General features: G+C 43.2%; 1 protein-coding gene across 9 annotated transcripts in view; it reads left to right on the top strand.

The window, feature by feature from the left end:
• Nucleotides 1-19,267, top strand: part of Iqck (IQ motif containing K) — a 201,444-nt gene that overhangs the window by 238 nt on the left and 181,939 nt on the right. For 8 of the 9 annotated variants that reach the window (XM_040755662.1, XM_040755648.1, XM_040755660.1 and 5 more), the window contains exon 2: nt 16,773-16,846. In XM_040755662.1, the coding sequence (XP_040611596.1) occupies nt 16,773-16,846 (74 nt within the window). Of the gene's footprint in view, nt 1-107; nt 251-16,772; nt 16,847-19,267 lie in introns of those variants that run through there. The other variant, XM_040755657.1, reaches the window with a different exon arrangement.

Genomic DNA, 19,267 nt, shown 5'->3' with positions numbered 1-19,267 from the left:
GACCCGCGGGGACGCGCGTTCTGAACCTCTGTGCGCCAGGCGGGTGACGCGCGCGTGCGAACTAGCCTCGGGCCCACACGCGAAGAACCAGGCTGGCGGCTGTCTGCATTCCGGTGCGACCACAGGCAACAGGCATGCAGGAGGAAACCGAGTCAGGGAGTTGCGTGGTGTGGAGCTTCAGGGTGGAGACCCGGACCACCCGCAAAGCTCCCCATGGGAAGAAGGGAATGGGCTCTGTAGACTGGTCCAGGTAATTCCAGTGTGGGGAGGCAGTGGCCCATTTGGGGAGTACTTCGTTGTGGACAAATGGGTTTTGATCTCTTCTTGCCCCAGGTTTCCTTGGACTCCCACAAACACAGGCAGGCTCACTTGTTCCTTTGTAGCCGTCGTACCTTGATCGTGGGGTCCTGTGTTAGTCTTCTAGTGGACATAACAATGGTTTGTACGTCGCGATGTTAGGAGACGGAACCACGTAGCCACAAGTCCTTGGTTACGGGGATAGTGCTAATTTTCCTTCATTCCAGAGCTTTCAGATCTCAAAATCAAAGACACAAACTCATTCCTAATCATTCTCACTCTTTCCCAGTCCCTTCCCCTCCCCCTTTTCTCTTTTCTCCCTTTGTACTTAAGGCTGGCCTCCAGCTCAGAATACTCCTGCCTCTCAACTACTGGAAAATGTTCACTCTTGCTACATTGACTGTCTAATACAGTACTAATAGAGCCTTCAGTAATCTGTGGTGTTAGACGTGTTTAGCAGAACTGAAGAACCAATTTTCTTATTTTACTAAATTTAAATAGCAATATACAGCTGTTGCATGGAATATTTCAAGGCCAGTAAACATTTATTGACTGGAAACAGTGAAATTGCTAGTATATAAAGGGAAGAGAGATGAGTTGGAAGGAATGGAGAATAGAGAGGACAAAGAGAATTGTGAGCTCAGAATCAGTACCCCCAAAACCATCTAGTTCAACTCCATTAGGGTTTGAATCCTTCTTCAGTGTAACACTTGTTCTAAAGCAAAATGTTTCATTTTGATGTTCTTTAAGTTCTGAGGGGCTAATCTATAGCAATATTTGGATATCCTTATATTTATTGTTGTCTTTTATCCAGAGAATTCACTTTTCCAGGCCAATAGGTCTTCATAGAAACCCTGTCACAAAAAAAAAAAAAAGAAAAGAAAATCCCTGACAAAAGCAACTCAAGGAAGGGCTTGTTTGGGCTCACAGTGTGAGGGTACAGTCTGTAGGGTGTTAGGGGCCAAGGAAAAACACCCTGACCCTGACTTGGGAACAGGGATTGAAATCGCACCAATCCTTGAGGTACCCAAGCACAAAACCCCACCAATCTTTGAGCACAGATTCCCACCAGTCCCTGAGCGCCCCCTCCCCCCAACCCTATATATCACCCTAGAGACAGAGGCAGCCACCCTCCTGGATTCTTCCTTCACAATAAATCTCTTGAGTGAGATTTGTTGTGCTCTGTGACATTTTCACTGGAGTGAAGCCCAGTCATAACAACTTTGGCCAGGTCAGAACTATAGGGAAAACCTTCCCCTAGTGGAGCGCAGTTGTTACACTCTGGGGGACCTAAGCAAAGCTGTAACACTTTTGCTGGGGAAACTTTCCCTTAAGTGAAGCAGAACTGTAACATGCTATAGAATACTCCTTCGGTACACTGTAAAGATGTGTTGTTCTCATTGTTAATAAAAAGCTGATTGGCCGATGGCTAGGCAAGGTTTTCCAGGCAGAGGGAATGCTGGGCAGAAGAAGGGTGCAGTCATGAGACACAGAGCAAGCAAAATGGGAAGTACGTATATGAGGTAAATGAGCCTTGGGACAGCACATAGATTAATAGAAATGGGTTAATTTAAGTTATAAGAGCTAGCTAAAACCGAGCCTAAGCTATTGGCCAAGCATTCATAATTAATGTTAAGTCTCTGTGTGGTTATTTGGGGAGCAGCTGGTGGGGCAGAAAAGTCTGCCTACAGTAACACTTCACTGGACCTGAGCAGAGCTATAACTTCTCTGTGGAAACCCTCCCCTGCCAGGGCAAAGTTGTTATATTGGTGAAGCCTTTCCCTAGAGCTGTGAGCTGCTACACTTACAGTGACTGTGTGGTGTTCCTTGGCTCCTGACTTCCAGGATATCTTTCCATCCAAGATGCAACACTTCCGTAGTCCATCATTATAGCAGGAGCTCATGGCAGCTAGTCCATTACCTCCATAACCAGGAAACAAAGAGAGATGAATGCCGGGACTCAACTCACTTTCTCCCCCCCCCCCAGGGTTTCTCTGTATTGTTTTAGAGGCTGTCCTGGAACTCGCTCTGTAGATCAGGCTGGCCTTGAACTCACAGAGATCTGCCTGCCTCTCCTCCCGAGTGCTGGAATTAAAGGCGTGCGCCGCCAATGCCTGGCTCACTTTCTTTTTTTTATTCAGTCCAGGACTCCAGCCCATAGGTGCTGCCCAAATTCAGAGTGGAACATTCTGCCTCAATCTAATCTAGGAACTTCCTTTACAGACATGCCCAGAGGTTTGTCCCCTAAGTGATTCTAGGCCCTGTCAACTTGACAATATCACAAGTAGTGTTGGGGAGGTGCTGTATGGGGGAGATAGTTCCTACCTCGCAGGGCTGTAGTGGGGGCCAAATGAGATAACATGTGAGAAGATGCCATGGATGTTGAAATAATCAATGCATGATTTTAAGCATTGATAAAGAACTTGCTTTGCCTTCTGTTATGGAATCAGTTTCTTTGGTGCTGTCATGTCTGGGTAAAATCAGGGACAAAAGGTTTCAGTGCGCTCTGAAAAGCAAGTGAATTGATGACACAAAATAATAGCTATTGAGCAATGAGGTGGTGATGATGGGCTCTATATATGGCCACCATGACTTCAACCTAGATGACTGTCCTAGGTATTTTTCTTGTGCTGTGATAAAACACTAACTAAAGGCAACTTGAGGAAGAAAGGGTTTATTTCAGCATACAGCTTCTAGTCCACAGTTGAAGGGAAGCCAAGACAGGAACTCAAAGCAGGAACCTGAAGCAGAGGCCATGGAAAATGATACCCTGGCTGTGGCTAAGCTAGCTTTCCTTATATAAACCAGGAACACCTGCCCAGTGCCCATATTGCTCACATCAATGAATAACCAAGAAAATGCCCACAGACATGTCCACAGGCCAGTCTGTTTGAAACAGTCCCCCAGACACCCTCAGATGACTCTGGTCTGTGTCAAGTTGAAAAGCTGAAGCTAAGTGGAAGAATGACTAAACCTAATTCTTACACATAGAAGTAATGTAGTTTTATATAAAAACACAGTGTATTCAACTTCCTAGAGGAAGCATGGAGCTGGGTGTAGTAGTGCACATCTGTAATCCTAGAACTGGAGGGGTGAAACTGGAAGACCCAGTGTTTGAGGCCAGCCTGAGCTACAAAGTCTCCCCAAAAACCCAAGAAAAAGGGATGGGGCAAGGAATATATTCTTTCTGGTAATCTTATCCCCGAAGTTAATTATTACGTTCTATTAGCATGAATCCATTAAAAAAGTTATCACAGCCAGTAGACCTGGAAGGAGCTCAATTTCATGCAAACAAGGTACAACATTGGTCAGTATCTAACTTAAGTTCTTTCTCCTCCCTGGCTCTACTATTGCTGTGTGTGCACCTGCCTGCCTGCCTGCCTGTCCAATAACATCTGTAAATGTTCATCAGTGTTCTTCCTCATCTTCCCAGCAACAACTAAAGCCTTTATATTCTCAAGATTGTGTTATAAATAAGCATCCTTCCAGTGCTTCTAATTAAATCATAGAGTGGTTTGTGATGTTAATGGTTTTGAGCAACAGTGAGCCTTGGCGTTTGAAGCTCTTCATTTCCTATTTTAAGTCATGGTGATTACTGCTATCAATATCCTCTTGCTGTCCTTGATTCATCAATCAATCACTCTAAACTCAGCAGCCCTCAATGTTATTAGAAAGTAGGTCTGTCATCCCACTGGCACTGGTCAGATCCCAGCATGGGTTCACCCTGAATGAATGCAGAATCTTCCTCCAACAAAGCAGCTGAGCCAGCCAGAGGAAATGACACCAACCAGCTCTGGGCACGACTCATCAGTGTCTTCTCCCACCTCCCACATCCAGTGGTCCAAGTTTTAACCCAAATAAATGTTCCTGCCAGTTAGCACAGGATACATTACTAAGAAAATGCCTGCAGTTGGGAATGGGCAGGAAATCCAACTTGTTTATGCCAACACACATAGAGTTCACACATTTAATCTCAGCACTTGGAAAGTAGATGCAGACAATCTCTGTGAGTCTCAGGTCATTCTGGTCTATAGAGTCCCAGGCCAGCCAGGGCTATGTAGTCAAACCCTGACCAAAACAAAGACTACCCCCCCCAGACAAACAGAAAGGCACACCCTACCACTCAGTGCTTTCTGGGCTTTGATACCACCCATCTTTCATATCTCTGCTAGCTTATCTCTTCACACACTCTGATCTGTAATCGAAGAGAAAGCCCTCTTCCAGCTCTTGTCTGTGTCCCCTCTCTGCCAGCTTCTCAAAGGAACACATGACCCCTTCTCACACCACTCCCATGCCCACTACCTTTCCAACCCAGAACAGAGTAGCTGCCACCCTGCTTCCCCTAGGAGTTGTTCTTCTGCTTCAGTCAGATGTATCTACTGCTGCTGGAAACTGTCTTTGTTACTGGGTCAGGCATGTCTTGCTGCTTATAGACACCAGCAACTTACTTTCCATCTCAGGGAATGTCACGTCTTCTACTCATACCCAGTCCAGAAATGCAGTGTATCTTGACTGCTTCAATTCCCATGATCCCTAAATTCATTCACCAGCCTTTGAATGTTGTATAAAATGAACACCAAGGAAGAGAGGTTATTGCAGATAAACAAGTAGGTGGGGTTTATGGCTTACAGCAGGATCAAGGAGACAGGTTTAGCTGATCTCAGGAAGAACACTCTGTAGGGGAACAGTCTTCAGGGTATAAACATCTAGTGGGAGAGCAATATGGTGGATAGTTTCTGCACACATCAGTATTCACACACAGACCAGAAGGGAAGGTTTGGCCATTTCCCTTTGATCTTCACCCTTGGAGAGAAAGTTTTGTCGTTTGCTCCGTGGGTCTGAGGCTCTGGTGTCCTTGACACAGCCATGCCTGTGTCAGCACACATTCACTCAGGACTTCACTCACTCTGGGCTTCCTCTGTTCCCTACACAGTCCCACTAGTTCTTAGATTAAGGTTCATTTAGTACACATATATCATTAAATTCCCTTGATCAATGAATTCCGCTTAAACTCTTTGATAATGGAGAAATTATAGACTATAAACAGCACACCAGATTTCCTTAAGTGCATACAGCACAGGTTGGAGAACAATTTTCCTAAGCACCAAAGCACTTAAAAATTAACTTGAGAGTAGCTTGGTGATAGAGTACTTGCCTCAAATTCACACAGTAGGTTTGATACCCAGCACGAAGGAAAGAACAAAAACAATGGATCAAACTGTGGGTATACCACCTTGTTTGTTTAAAGAATTCATGGGGTACTGGGCATGGTGGCACACACCTTTAATCCCAGCATTTAGGAGGCAGAGACATTTGGAGCACTGTGAGTTCCCAGGCCAGTCAGGCCCACACAGTGAGACCCTGTTTCAGAAAACATCAACAACAACAAATGAAAACATTCCTGGGAGGGGGCAGTGATGGCTCAGGGGTTAAGAGCACTGACTGCTCTTCATAGGTCCTGGGTTCAATTCCCAGCAACCACATCGTGGCTTACAACCATCCATAATGAGATCTGGTGCCCTCTTGTGGCATGAGGGCATACATGCACTCAGGTCACTGTATATATAATTATAAATAAAAACAAGCTTAGTGCACTCCAGGTTCAGTACAAAACCCTGTCTCTATAAATAAACAACTGAAGAGTACAGCTGACACCTCTGGACTGCACACACACACACACACACACACACACACACATACACACACACACACCTACCTGCACATACACATGTATGCATATACACACAAGTGAAGAATGTTCTTTTAAAGATTTATTTTATTACATTTTAGTGTTTTGCCTGAATGTGTATATGTGTGTTTGCTGTGTGTATGTGTATTTGTGTGTGTGTGTGTATGTTATGTGTGTGTGTGTGTGTGTGTGAGAGAGAGAGAGAGAGAGAGAGAGAGAGAGAGAGAGAGAGAGAGAGAGAGAGAGAGAGAGAGACGTAGTGAGTCCCTAGTGCCTTTGGAGACCAGAAGAGGGTGCCAGATCCCCTGGAACTGGAATTATAGACAGTTGTGAGCTGCTGCTATGTGGGTGCTGGGAACTGAACCCAGTGCCTCTTCAAGAGCAGCCAGTGCTCTTAACCACTGAGCTAGACCTTCAGCCCCAAATTCAGTTTCTTCACATTACTTAAATTATCTTGTGCCTTTCTGTATACCAGCACCAGTCTGCAATCTACACATGCTTGATCCACATGGTGAAACTGATGAATCTCAAATATATCAGATTTTTAAATTTTATTGAGATTTTCATACATGAATATAATGTTTTGACCACACCCCTCCTCCTCTCCCATATCTCCTGTACCCCTCCCAACCACTTTCCCCTCCCAACTGCATGTATTGTGGTTTTAAATCCAGAGTCCACATAGTGCTACCAATGTGTGCATGGATGTAGGGCCATCCATTGCAACATGGGCTGCCTGCCAGGGACCACTCTAAAGGAAACGGACTTTTTCTCCACCAGTAGCCATCAGTTGCCAATAGCTGCTTAGCTAGGGGTGGTACTTCATGAATCCTTTTCCCTATCCTTGCTCAGATTTTGGCTGGCTTGATCTTATGCAGATCTTGTTCACACACAGTCACAGCCACTGTAGGTTCAATGGCCCTGTGCAATGGCTCTGTCTTGTCCACAAAATATTGTTTATTAGTAGTTCTTCACTACCTCAGATCCTTAAAGTCTATAATCAGCCCTGAACCTTTGGAATGGGTGTGATATAGTTGTCTCACTGAGGACCCAGAACTTCACAGTTTCTTATTCTCTGATGGTTGGCTAATTGTGAGTCTTTGTATTAATTGCCATCTACTTGGGGCAGGGGTGAGGGCTTAGAGTTGCACTAATATATGGGTGTAAAGATAAAATTTAGGGAGCAGTGTCACTGTTAGACATATATACTGTTGTAAACATTTTATGTGTGTGAATGTTATGCAAATGTATGTGTATGTGTGCTCTTGTGTATATAAGGACTGGGGGTGGTGTACATGCACATATATGTGCTTGCCTTTATTAGCCAAAGTTGGCATCAAGTGACTTCCTTTTCTTCCCTCATTCTCTATATATTGAGGCAGGAGCTCCTGTTGAAGCTGGAGCTCCCATTGAACCTGGGGCTCCCACTGAACCTGGAGCTCCTGCTGAACCTGGGACTCCCTTTTTCTTCTAATCTAACTAGCTAACTCCCTTCACAGAGTCCAGATCTCTACATCCTGGAACTGGAACTACAGGAAGGCCACCACAAACATATAGCTTTTACATCATTTCTGGGAGTCCATACTCCAGTTCCCACTCTTGTATGGCAAGTGTAACACCCACTGAGCCATCTCTCCAGACCCGTTGGCAACTCTCTGTATGGAAATTTGCCTTTTTTGTGGACAGGAAAATTTCACATTTAAGAATTAATGACACTTATTAATATTTGTGTTGTAGGATTCTTAATATGGAAATACTGGAAACAAAGCAGATATCCAAGGGGAATTTACTTGCTAAATAAATGTGGCATATCATCTGTTACTACTGTAGGATGGCCCAGTAGTCAATACCAGGATGGCTCCTGGTACAAAATGGGCTACCCCAGTAGGTGTGATTTAATGAATGAGTTCAAAGGGAACTTACAGTGTTGTAGGTGTGATTTAATGAATGGGTTCCAAGGGAACTTACAGTGTTGTAGGTGTGAATTATGAATGGGTTCCAAGGGAGCTTACTGTGTTTTATCTACCCATCATTTGTTCAGCAATTATTATTTGGGGTTATTACATAAGCAAACCCAGCCACTTCCCTCACCAAACTTATAGACTGTTAGAAAAGGTAGTCCCAGGGGGAGGGACATGAAGGAGAACAAGATATGATGGCACATACATTACAAAGATGCCACGATGAACCCCATTGCTTTGTGCTGGCCTTGGGGTTTAATTTGGGAGCTGTAAGATGGCTTGGTGAGTGAAGGCACTTGCTGCCAAGATTGATGGTCTACTTTCAATGCCTGGGACCCAGGTGTTGGAAGGAGAGAACCAACTCCCATAAGTCTCCTTTGACCGCCATATGCATGCTTGGCACACACATACACATGTACACAGACTCAAGTAAACATAAAACAATAAACGATAATCATAAGCTTACAAAATTAAAATACAAGGCTGGAGAGCCATCAATCCGTGAGTAAAGAAAGCAGTTCAAGCCAGGCAGTGGTGGCGCACGCCTTTAATCCCAGCACTTGGGAGGCAGAGGCAGGCAGATCTCTGTGAGTTTGAGGCCAGGCTCGTCCGACAGCCTCCAAAACAATACAGAGAAACCCTGTCTCATAAAACAAAAAACAAAAAACAACAAAAAAAGAAGAAGAAAGCAGTTCAACACAAGCATGAGGACCTGAGTTCAAATCTCTCCCCACATGTTGCTGTGCACGGTAACTTCTGTAGCCATAGCATTTCTTCATGAGATGGAGGCATAGACAGAAAAACCCCTAGAAACTCACAGCCAGTGAGCTTGGTGGGCGCAGAGAGAGAGGGAGGGAGAGAGGGAGAGAGAGAGAGAGAGAGAGAGAAAGAGAGAGAGAGACCCTGTCCCAAGGTGAAAACTGACACTCAAGGTTGTCCTTTCACCTCTGTGCATGCACCTATGGCATGTGTACTTGCATTCACACACACACACACACACACACACACACACACACACACACACACACATATAATGCATACATAATGTGTATACATATATATTCAAACAAATGAAAAACAATGTGCATTATAAAGATATAAATATATATGTATACATGCTGTAGGGTAAAAGAGCCACCCTGACCTTGAAGCCAAAGCCAAAAGATTTAAAAAGGCCAATGAAAGAAACACACTTCGACCCTGAAACCAGAGCCAAAGAAACACATTCTGCTGTACCAACTCAGTACAAAAACCAACCAACCCCTAAGACCATAATGGGGAAACCCACAGAAACAGCTGACCTGAACTAGTGAGAATTCACCAAGTCTGGACTGACAGCGATGGAACCTGCATAAGGCTGAACTAGACCCCATGAATGCAGGTGACAGTAGGTGGATTGGGCAGTTCATGAGGCCACTGTCAGCACGTCCAGGATCTATCCCTAATGAATGAACTGGATTTTTAGAGCCCGTTTCCTATGGAGAGATACCTTGCTCAGCCTAGACATGGGGAGGCTTGGCCAGGCCTCATCGTGGTGAGGCCATACCCACTCCGAGGAGCGGATGGGTGCTGGGGGAAACAGAATGAGGGGAGGGAGGGAGATCTGGGCTTGATATCTAAAATTAAAACTAAAATAAGTAAATAAAAAAAAACCCCAATCCCTAAGCACAAAACCAACCAGTTCCTGAGCATGAAATCCAGCCAGTCTCTGAGCTTGTCCAAACTCAGGGATTAAAATCCAACCAATTCCCACCCTGAAAATCTTCACCTGGAAAAACTGCCCCTAAAAAGCTCTATATAAGCCCTGTATCTGTTCAGTTGGGAACTGCCCTTTTCCATCCTGGCAGAGGCAGCCACTCTTCTGGATTCCTCCTCTCAATAAATACCTTGAATGAGGTTTGGGTGACAACCTTTTTTTTTTTTTTTTTTTGCCAGAGTGGAGCTGGGCAGAGAAGTAACAACTTTTGCCAGAGCAGGAGCAGAACTGCTACATTCCTGTGGGTAAACCATCCCCCACCAGAACAGAGCTATAGGTATCGCCTGCCTTCCAACAGCCAGCATATCTTTCCCTTCCAAGCTATAGGAATAGCCTGCCTTCTGATAGCCAGGATACCTTTTCTTCAGAGCTGTAACACAGGCATAGCCTGGTTTCCTACAGCCAGGATACCTTTTTCTCCAGAGCTGTAACACAGATACAATTACACATATGTAATTAATTTATTGAAAAGATTTGGTTGGATCTGTTTAGTGGGATTAGATGTGACTCGTACAATCTTTGTAAGACCTCTGAATTACTTGAAAATTTCTTTCAATAGGTACATTTTTGTATCTTGACAAAGGTATACGTGTGTATTTTAAACTAAATAAAAAAGTTTTATACTATCTCAGCAATTTCAGGACAGAGGGAAGAAAGGGAGGCAGTGGAGCTACTTAACCTGACTTTTCTTCTAACACAGTCCCCAAGATTTTCATACCTACTGCCACAACTCTCAGTTATTCAAGCATGGGCCCAGGTGTTTCTTTGATTTTAAAGTAGGGAGGTATGTGTCTGACCTATTGGCTTGGTTCTTGTCAGAAGTCGGAGTTCCACGAAGGAGCACCTTGGATCTCTTTAAGTACTGATGTAGCAGTTACCCTGTGTGGACTGTCTGCAGCAGGACCTGTGGGCCACTTCTAGGAGCTGACAGCCAACAGTTTGGTTAACAGGGACTTCAAACCTACAACTATAACAAACCAAGTTCTGCAATAACTAGAGAACATCAAAAGTATCTCAACTCTCTGTTAAGATCACAGCAGTGGCTGATGCTTTGATCCCTGAATGATGAATACAGACTTCCAACATTTGGTTTTTTTGTTTTGTTTTGTTTTAAAGATTTATTTTATTTATTACATATACAGTGTTCTGCCTACATACCAGAAGAGGGTGCCAGATTGAATTGTAGATGGTTGTGAGCCACCATGTGGTTGCTGGGAATTGAATTCAGGACCTCTGGAAGAGCAGTCAGTACTCTTAGCCTCTGAGCCATCTCTCCAGCCCGAGGTATTGCATTTGTATTACTTTGTTTTAATTTCATTTTTGGAGAAAGGGTCTCGCCAGGTAGCCTAGTCTAGCCTCCAGTTCTGTCTTTTTTAATTAAAAGAAATTGGTGTGTGTGTGTGTGTGTGTGTATGTGTTTTGTCTGCATATATGCCTGTATATCTTGTATACTTCTGTGCCTGGTGCCCACTGAGACTAGAAGTGGGTGTTAGAGCTTCTGGAACTAGAATTACACATCCTTGTTTCCCTACTCTAGAGATGATCAGACCTGGGATAATGAAGTCGATAAATGAGGGGGACTAGAGTCTCATGTAATAGCCAGCTTTATTCAGAGCATCAGACAATTTATACTCTGTGGTTTCAAAGTAGTCACATGAGTGTACAATCACAAAGGAAAGCCGCATGTGGCAAACACTTGCTTTTCCATAGAGGCATATAAATAAACAGCAATAGTCAGTTGTAATGAATAATCCAAACTCATTCATAACTACTACACCTGGTAGGGGTACAAAAGCATAATTCGAGAACAATTCTGTTATTGAAGAAACTTGATTTCTTGGAGTTTTTCACAAGCACGGAGAAATCTCCTTATGACTCCATTTTTGAACATTGTCCAACAATTATGAGCCACCATGTGGGTGATCGAAATTGAACCTGGGTCCTTTGCTCTTAACCACTGAGCCATCTTGCTGGTCACTGGCTTCCAACTTGATCCTTTTGCTTCAGTTGCCAAGTGTTGGAATTGCAGGTGTGTGCTGCCAGACCTAGCTTTTGTATTGTTTTAAATCCTTAAATGTGTGACATATTTGTGTTCCTTTATCTGAAGTTTCTCTACCTGGTTTTTCTTTTGATTATTTGTTTGTTTGTCTTAGCCATTGATAGCTGTAGTTCAAAACTATTTAATGAACAACTCCAGAAGTAAACAATTGTTTAAATAGCTTATCACAGGGTAATGTTACAACAATCTGCTTTGCTGTTACTGCTGTTGATTTCTTACTGTCTGTCAGTTATGAGGTCAATTTTGCCAGAGGTATTAGAGATAGGAAATATAATGATATTCGATGTTATATATGGAAAACAATATATTTATTTACCAGAGAGAGAGAGAGTCACACAGACCAGGAGTTAGAAGCGTGCCTGGCTTCCAGGAGAAAAGGGAGGTCCTTTTCCTTTCTCTTCCTTTTATCTCTACCTGTGCTAATTTACTTGTCCCCACCCTGTTGGGCGGATAGCTTTGTGGGGTTCACTCCTACAGGAAAGAATATAGTTTATGTAGTGTTTGGTGCTGTCTGATTTTAGGCATCTGAGGAACATCTCGGGCATATGTTTAGGTGATGAAGGGTGTGCTAGTGAATTTTCTGTCCCAGGAATAAGTGCTAAAGGTGATCATCTTACAGAGAGAAAGGGTTTCTTTTGACTCACCATTTTGAAGGTTTTAACTCATGATGGGCTGGCCATTGTAGTAGTTACTGTGACAAAATACCATGAAGACTAGAGTCCTCAATGGTGGCTAGGAAGGTATGGCATTAGGAACAGGAAGTAGAGAATTCACATTTAATCCTCCTAGAAGTGGGGTAGGGTACAGGAAGTTAAGCAAGGCTATAAACTTTCGAAGCCTGCCCCTGATAAAGTACTTTCCTTCAGCAAGGCTGTACCTCCTAAAATTTATATAAACTCCCAAAAAAGCACCATCAACTGAACACCAAGTGTTCAGATTCATGAACCTGTGGGAGATAGTCCTCATTCACATCACAACTGCCATGTTGCTAGACCCTTGGTACAGCAGATAATCATGGTGGGACCACATCTGTCTTCCACCCACAAATAAATAAATGTTATTTTATTCATTTATTTTTTGACCTATGGATCAGTGTGCTTGTCCCCAAGATGATACTTAGGTGCTTTATAAAAAGTTGAGAAATTGTCTACTACCTAGCAAGCAACTAGGCAAGGGAATAAAACTGGTATCTAATGCAGTCACTGTCGTGGTTTAAATGACAATGTCCCCTATAGTCTCAGGTAGTTGAACACTTGGTCCCCAGTTGATGGCACTGTTAGGGGAAGCGGAGGAGATGTGTCCTTGTTGAAGACAGGATGGACTTTGAGGTTTTGGAGCCTTGTACTATTAGCAGTGTGCTCTCTGCTCTGTGTTTAAAGCTCAGGATGTGGAACCTCAACTTCTGCACCTGCTGTCATTCCTAATGCTTGTTGCTGTTTCTCCATGTGACAACAGATTCTCACCCTGCTGGAACTATGAGCCAAATAAAGCCCTCCTATAAGTTGCCTTGGTCATGGTGTTCTATCACAGCTACAGAAAACTAGCGAACACAGTCATTCCATCAGTACCCCTTGCCTAGACTGAAGTCTTCCTCATTGCTACAACATGAGCCAGCAGTTGTCTTGAAAACATTGGTCCTGCCACAGGTTTGTTTTTGTTGTGTTCTCTTCATTACTCCCTCAGGGAAGCAGTGTTGCAGCCCAGGAGCATCTCTGTCCCTTTCTCAGCTGTGGTTGTCACTTCCCTATAGAATTTGAATGGGATGTTCTCTAAGTCTGTCTCTGTTCCATGTGTGCTGTCTTAGTTACCTTTTTTTCTCTGTGAAGAGACACCTGGAGCAAGACAAATTACAAAAGAAAGCATTTAATTGGGGACTTGCTTATAGATTCAGAGGCTGAGTCCGTGAGCATCATGGTAGGGAGCATGGCAGCAGGCAGGCAGGCAAGCCTCTGGAGCAGGAGCTGAGGGCTTACATTTGATGCATAACTGGAGTCAGAGAGTGAGACTGGGCCTGGTGTGGGCTTTTCCAAAAAAGGCCACACCTCCTAATCCTCTCCAAAACTTTTACTAACTGTGGACCAACCATTCACACATATGAGCATATGGAGGTGTGCTGGCTGGTTTTATGCCCTTAACATTCAAGCTAAGCTTATCTGAAAGGAGGGAACCTGGATTGAGAAAATGTATTCATAAGATCTAGCTATAAGGCATTTTATTAGTTAGTTATTGATAGGGGATAGTCCAGTGCCATTCCTGGGCTGGTGGTCTGGGTTCTATAAGAAAGCATGATGAACAATCCATGGCCTCTGCACCAACTCCTGCCTCCAGGTTCTGGTCATGTTTGAGTTCCTGTCCTGACTTTCTTTAATAATGAGCAGAAATGTAAGCTAAATTAACCCTTCCCTCTCCATCTTGCTTTTGGGTCATATTGTTTCATCACAACAATAGAAACCCTAAGACAAGTTAGTACCAGGACTGTGGGGGGTATTTCTGTGACAGATCTGCCCATGTTTTAGGGGAGGATTATGGAAGGACTTTGAAACTTTGGGCTAGAAGAGCCATTGAGTGTTGAGAGTTCAGTAGGTTGTTCTCTAGGAGCTTGGAAGATAAGAATGTTGAAAGTAGTGTAGAGGATGGAGGCCTGTGAAGTTTCAAAGGGAATTTTAAAGAGTCTGCCATTTACTATTTTGATTTAAAAGTCTGTCATTCTGGTTAGCTGGGACTGAAGAATCAGCTGTGATTAACAAGATACCAGAACTACTAAAGCAAAATCTTTGCTTTCCTGGGATACTTGATGCTGGTCTTCTGGAGCTAAGAGATTAGAAGTGATTAAGAAGAGACCAGCATCCCTGAGGTGAGCTCTTCTGTGAAATATTTCCTGAGAGTCAGCATACACAAGCTGTGTTCTAGAGATGACCAAGGTTATATTTGGTGACCACTGGCAACCAAATTTGGTAGTGTAAGAGTTACCCAGGTACTACTGGTTTGGAAGATATGAAGAAGTTGTGGAGAGCAGCTGAGGCTTGGCACTATGAGAGGCCAGGAGAGGACATTAGTAAAGGTGCAGCCTCAGTGGCAGTTGGAGACCCAGGACTAACGGGTTATGCAAAGAAGTTGAGGCTTGGCACCATTAAGAGAGCCCACTAGAGGCTATTGGTGAAAGTGCAGCCCAGTCGCAGCAGAAGACCCCAGTGTTTTGGAGATGCCAGTGCCATGGGATGACCACCAAGAACAGCAGCAGCAGTGGAGTGGAGCCAGCTGGAGCCCAGAAGACAAGATGTGTGTGCTGCAGAGGGCAGGGCTGAGAAGTACAGAAGCTCCTTGGAGGAACCCAGAAGATCATGAGTGGATGGATCCCTGATGATTGGACATTGAGTTATTTACACTGTTGGAGTTTGGTTTTGCTTGGTTCCGATTGTGAGTTTATCCTGGTTCTTATTTCTCAAAGAAATATTTAATTTAATTTTGAATTTTACAGGAGCCCATAGCTGAAAGACAGAAATTTTAAGAGATTTTGGATTTTTAGAGAGACTGGATATTTTAAAGGGAAAGAAATTTAATGTGTTTGAATTTATAGAAACTGTAGGACTTTTAAACTTTTTTGTTTGGGCCAGGTGGTGGTGGCACACGCCTTTAATCCCAGCACTCGGGAGGCAGAGGCAGGCGGATCTCTGTGAGTTCGAGGCCGGGCTGGACCGACAGCCTCCACAACAATACAGAGAAACCCTGTCTCGTAAAACCAAAAAAATTTTTTTTTGTTTGATTTTTGGTTTTTCGAGACAGGGTTTCTCTGTGTAATAGCCCTAGCTGTCCTGGAACTAGCTCTGTAGATCAGGCTGGCTCTGAACTCATAGAGATCTGCTGCCTCTGCCTCCCTAGTGCTGGCTGGCATTAAAGGTGTGCATTATCATTGCTCAACGATATATGTATTTATGGTTTTTTTTTCTTGGAGGAGTTTTTTGTTTGTTTGTTTGTTTGTTTTCGAGACAGGGTTTCTTTGTGTTATAGTCTGGCTGTCACTTAGTAGACCAGGCTGGCCTCGAACTCACTGAGATCTTCCTGCCTCTGCCTCTCAAGTGCTGGGATTAAAGGCGTGAGTCACCACCACCCAGCTATTTATGCTTTTCATGTGATATCTTGGGGATGATAAGAAAGGAAAGGTGCTTGTGTGTCAAATTGACAAGGAGTCAGTTGTGCTGACTGGTCTTATGTCAACCTGACACAAGCTAGAGTCATCAGAGAGGAGGGAGACTCAATTGAGAAAATGCCTCCATAAGATTCAGCTGTAGGGCATTTTATTAATTAGTTATTGATGGGGGTGGCCCAGCCCATTGTGGGTGTTGCCTTTCCTGGGCTGGTGGTCCTGGGTTCTATAAGAAAACAGGCTGAGCAAGCCAGTAAGCAGCACCCCTTCATAGCTTCTTCATCAGTTCCTGCCCTGTTTGAGTTCCTGCTCTGACTTCCTTTGATGATGAATAGTGATAAGAAAGCAAAAGCCAAATAAACCCTTTCTTCCCCAACTTGCTTTTTGATGATGGTGTTTTGTTGCAGCAACAGAAACCCTGACTAAGATGGGAGCATTCTCATTCAAACCACCATATTGTCTTATTAACATTGTTTTATTCTGCTTTGCCCTTGTAGTTACCATAATGTTTGCGCAAAGTCTGAAGTTGTAGTGTTTGAGGAAGAGTCTTAGACTCTAATGTAAAGCCTTGACTTTCATGCAAGGGACAAACATCTTACTCATTTTGAATAAGGCACCATAAGGAAATCAACCTGTTGGGGCTGGGGATATAGCTCAGCAGGAGAGCACTTACACTGCAGAGTCCTGGGTTCCATCCCAGTACTGATTTATTTGAATAAATAAATCAAAACATGCAAGGAGCAGCTTTGTTTCATTTATGTAAAGTACCCAGTGAAATAAAGTTTAAGAATGTTTTATTCCAAGAAGGAAATTGCATCACAAATGTCAATGGAGTGTGCAATTGAACACTTTCTCCTTCCCGGTAGAGTATGAAGCCGAGCTGCCTACCCTTCCAAAAGGATATAAAGTGAAACAGGGAGCTGCTGTTACAGTGAGCTCGGTGAGTATTGCCCAATACGCAGTGGAAGCAGCACCAGTAACCCTGAAGGTCACCTCCTGGCTTGGGAGGGAGAGAGGGGAGACAATGGAACTAGAACTTGCAACACTATCCTTCTGAGAAGGGAGTGGTGGTATCACTGCCTGGTGGGTAGCTTCGAGTGCAGGGCTGGAAAGGAATCCACAGCATCAGCACATAATAGACTTTTCTATCTGAGGGATTAGGGAAAAAGACACTTATGCTCTCTCTTGATGGTTTCCTTCTTTATTTTCTATTATCTTTGTTCTTTTTACTGCATATGTCTTTTCTACAGCTAATATAACCCCTACAAAGTTTTTCAGGCAATGTAGGATTTATAATGTGGTTGTTTTCTATATCCCCTAACATGATTACATATTATAGGTGCAAGACAAAGTATCCCAAGAACCCATGTACTCAAGCAGCTTGTTATAGATTAACCATGTATGCAAGCAATATTCCTCTCAGTCAGGATGCATTTTTGCAGTTACAAAGAAAAGGCCAATTACTTTATTATTTATCTTAAAAGGTAATCTTATAAGGAATATTAAATGTATCATAAACATAAACTTTTATATATGAAAAAGAATCAGTCAACTCTACTTTAAACCTTTAGGGTGCATATCCACTCATCAATTATATATATCTTGAGGGCAGAAATGGGTGTAAGGAATTAATCATCACCTTTGATCATCAACCAACCCTAGCAAGGAAAGCATATCAGCTAGTAACAATTGGGTTGCTTTGTATTTTTTTTTTTACCTCAGCTATGTGTCCTTGTGAACTTTAGATTGTTTTCTAGGGTTTTTCATCTCAAAGCTATTATCAAAACATCTGATCTAACCTGAAGTTATTTTAAAGCTTTGTTTCAGCTAATGATACACACCAAAACCTGTGACTGCATCTTTCAGCATTAAGATAATTAGAGCCATCCTAGTTCCTAGGGACTCAGTTGTTTTCCTTAATCTTTAACTTGAGCCATGGTCTGTGCAGCTCCTTAGGTGCAATTCATAGGCCCTGACTGTGTAGCATTTCCTTGTGTTTATTTTAATTCATCAAAACTCTGTATAAGCTAACATTATTATTATCAATTAGACAGTACAGCTTAGGGAGGAATCATCTTCATAATAATCCACATGTAAAAATGCCCAGCAGAAAAGGATGTTACCATGAGATAAACACACTACATTATAGGCAGTGGAGATCTCCCCATACCCATTCACTCCATGCCAGACACCAGGGAAAGATAGCAGCAGCAGACATGTAAAGGCACAGCAGAAGCAAAAGACATTCTGGGGTCTGTGGTCTCAGGGCCTTGCTTGTCCGAGATTGATCCAGTAGAGAGTTTCCTCCTGCTGTGCTGACACCTTGAACTTCAGTTGCCACCTGCTGCTCCTCTGACATGGCCACTGGCAGAGTGGCTTAAAAATCATCATATATGCACTTTGACCTTAGCAGTAGATTATACTAAATGGGGCAGCTCACATTTCCTTATGACCATCTCACGCTGTAAAAGATGCTTGCAATGGATCTATGTAGTGACAGTTGTGGATAGAGCAGGCTTCTCTGTGTGCTGAGAGAAGACCAGCAGCCAAGAAGGGAGTACCCTTGGAAATATACCTTGGAATTGCATACATTTGACAGCCTAATTTTTTTAAAGACTCAATAGGTAAAGGGACTTCAGCAAGGTCATAGGGATGAACCAAAATTGAATTCTGTAGATGTTGAGTACTTTTCATTATCATAGTGGCCTTTGACAGATTCTTGTATTTAAAGCTCTTTCTTGTTTTGTGACTGCTGCTTTTTGCTAACATCCTGTTCTTATTTTGTGGTGCAGTTCTTATACAAATGTCTCTGCAGACACTAATTCTCATTGTTTTTCCTGAATTATTTTTTCTAAGGATATTTGTTCTATTTATTGGTTTTGGTTTTGTTTGTTAGACAGGGTCTCACTATATAAATGGGACTAGGCTGGCCTGGAACTGCACATGTAGTTCAGATGACCTTAAACTCTTGATTCTCCTGCCTCGGCTTTCAGAGTGCTGAGGTGCTAAGAGTGCACCACCATATCTGGCTCTTGCTTGCTTTCCTTATTTATTTAGAGACAAGGCCTTGTGGTGATTTTGCTTCCTTTACTTATTTATTTAGAGACAAGGTCTTGTGGCAATTTTGCTTGCTTTATTTATTTATTTATTTAGAGACAAGATCTTGTGGTGGTCCTCCTTACTCTGCCTCCCAGGTGTGGGTTTAGGTTTACAGGTGTGTACCACCATGCCCAGCCATGGCTATAATTTTTGGTCCTGTTTTGTTTTTTTTTTTGGTTTTTCGAGACAGGGTTTCTCTGTGGCTTTGGATGCTGTCCTGGAACTCACTTTGTAGACCAGGTTGGCCTTGAACTCACAGAGA

The sequence above is a fragment of the Mesocricetus auratus genome, unplaced genomic scaffold (assembly GCF_017639785.1).
Source record: "Mesocricetus auratus isolate SY011 unplaced genomic scaffold, BCM_Maur_2.0 Super-Scaffold_4256, whole genome shotgun sequence".
NCBI classification, from domain to species: Eukaryota; Metazoa; Chordata; class Mammalia; order Rodentia; family Cricetidae; genus Mesocricetus; species Mesocricetus auratus.
The sequence above is the reverse complement of the archived record's forward strand: the minus strand, read 5'-3'. Positions and strand labels throughout refer to the sequence as shown.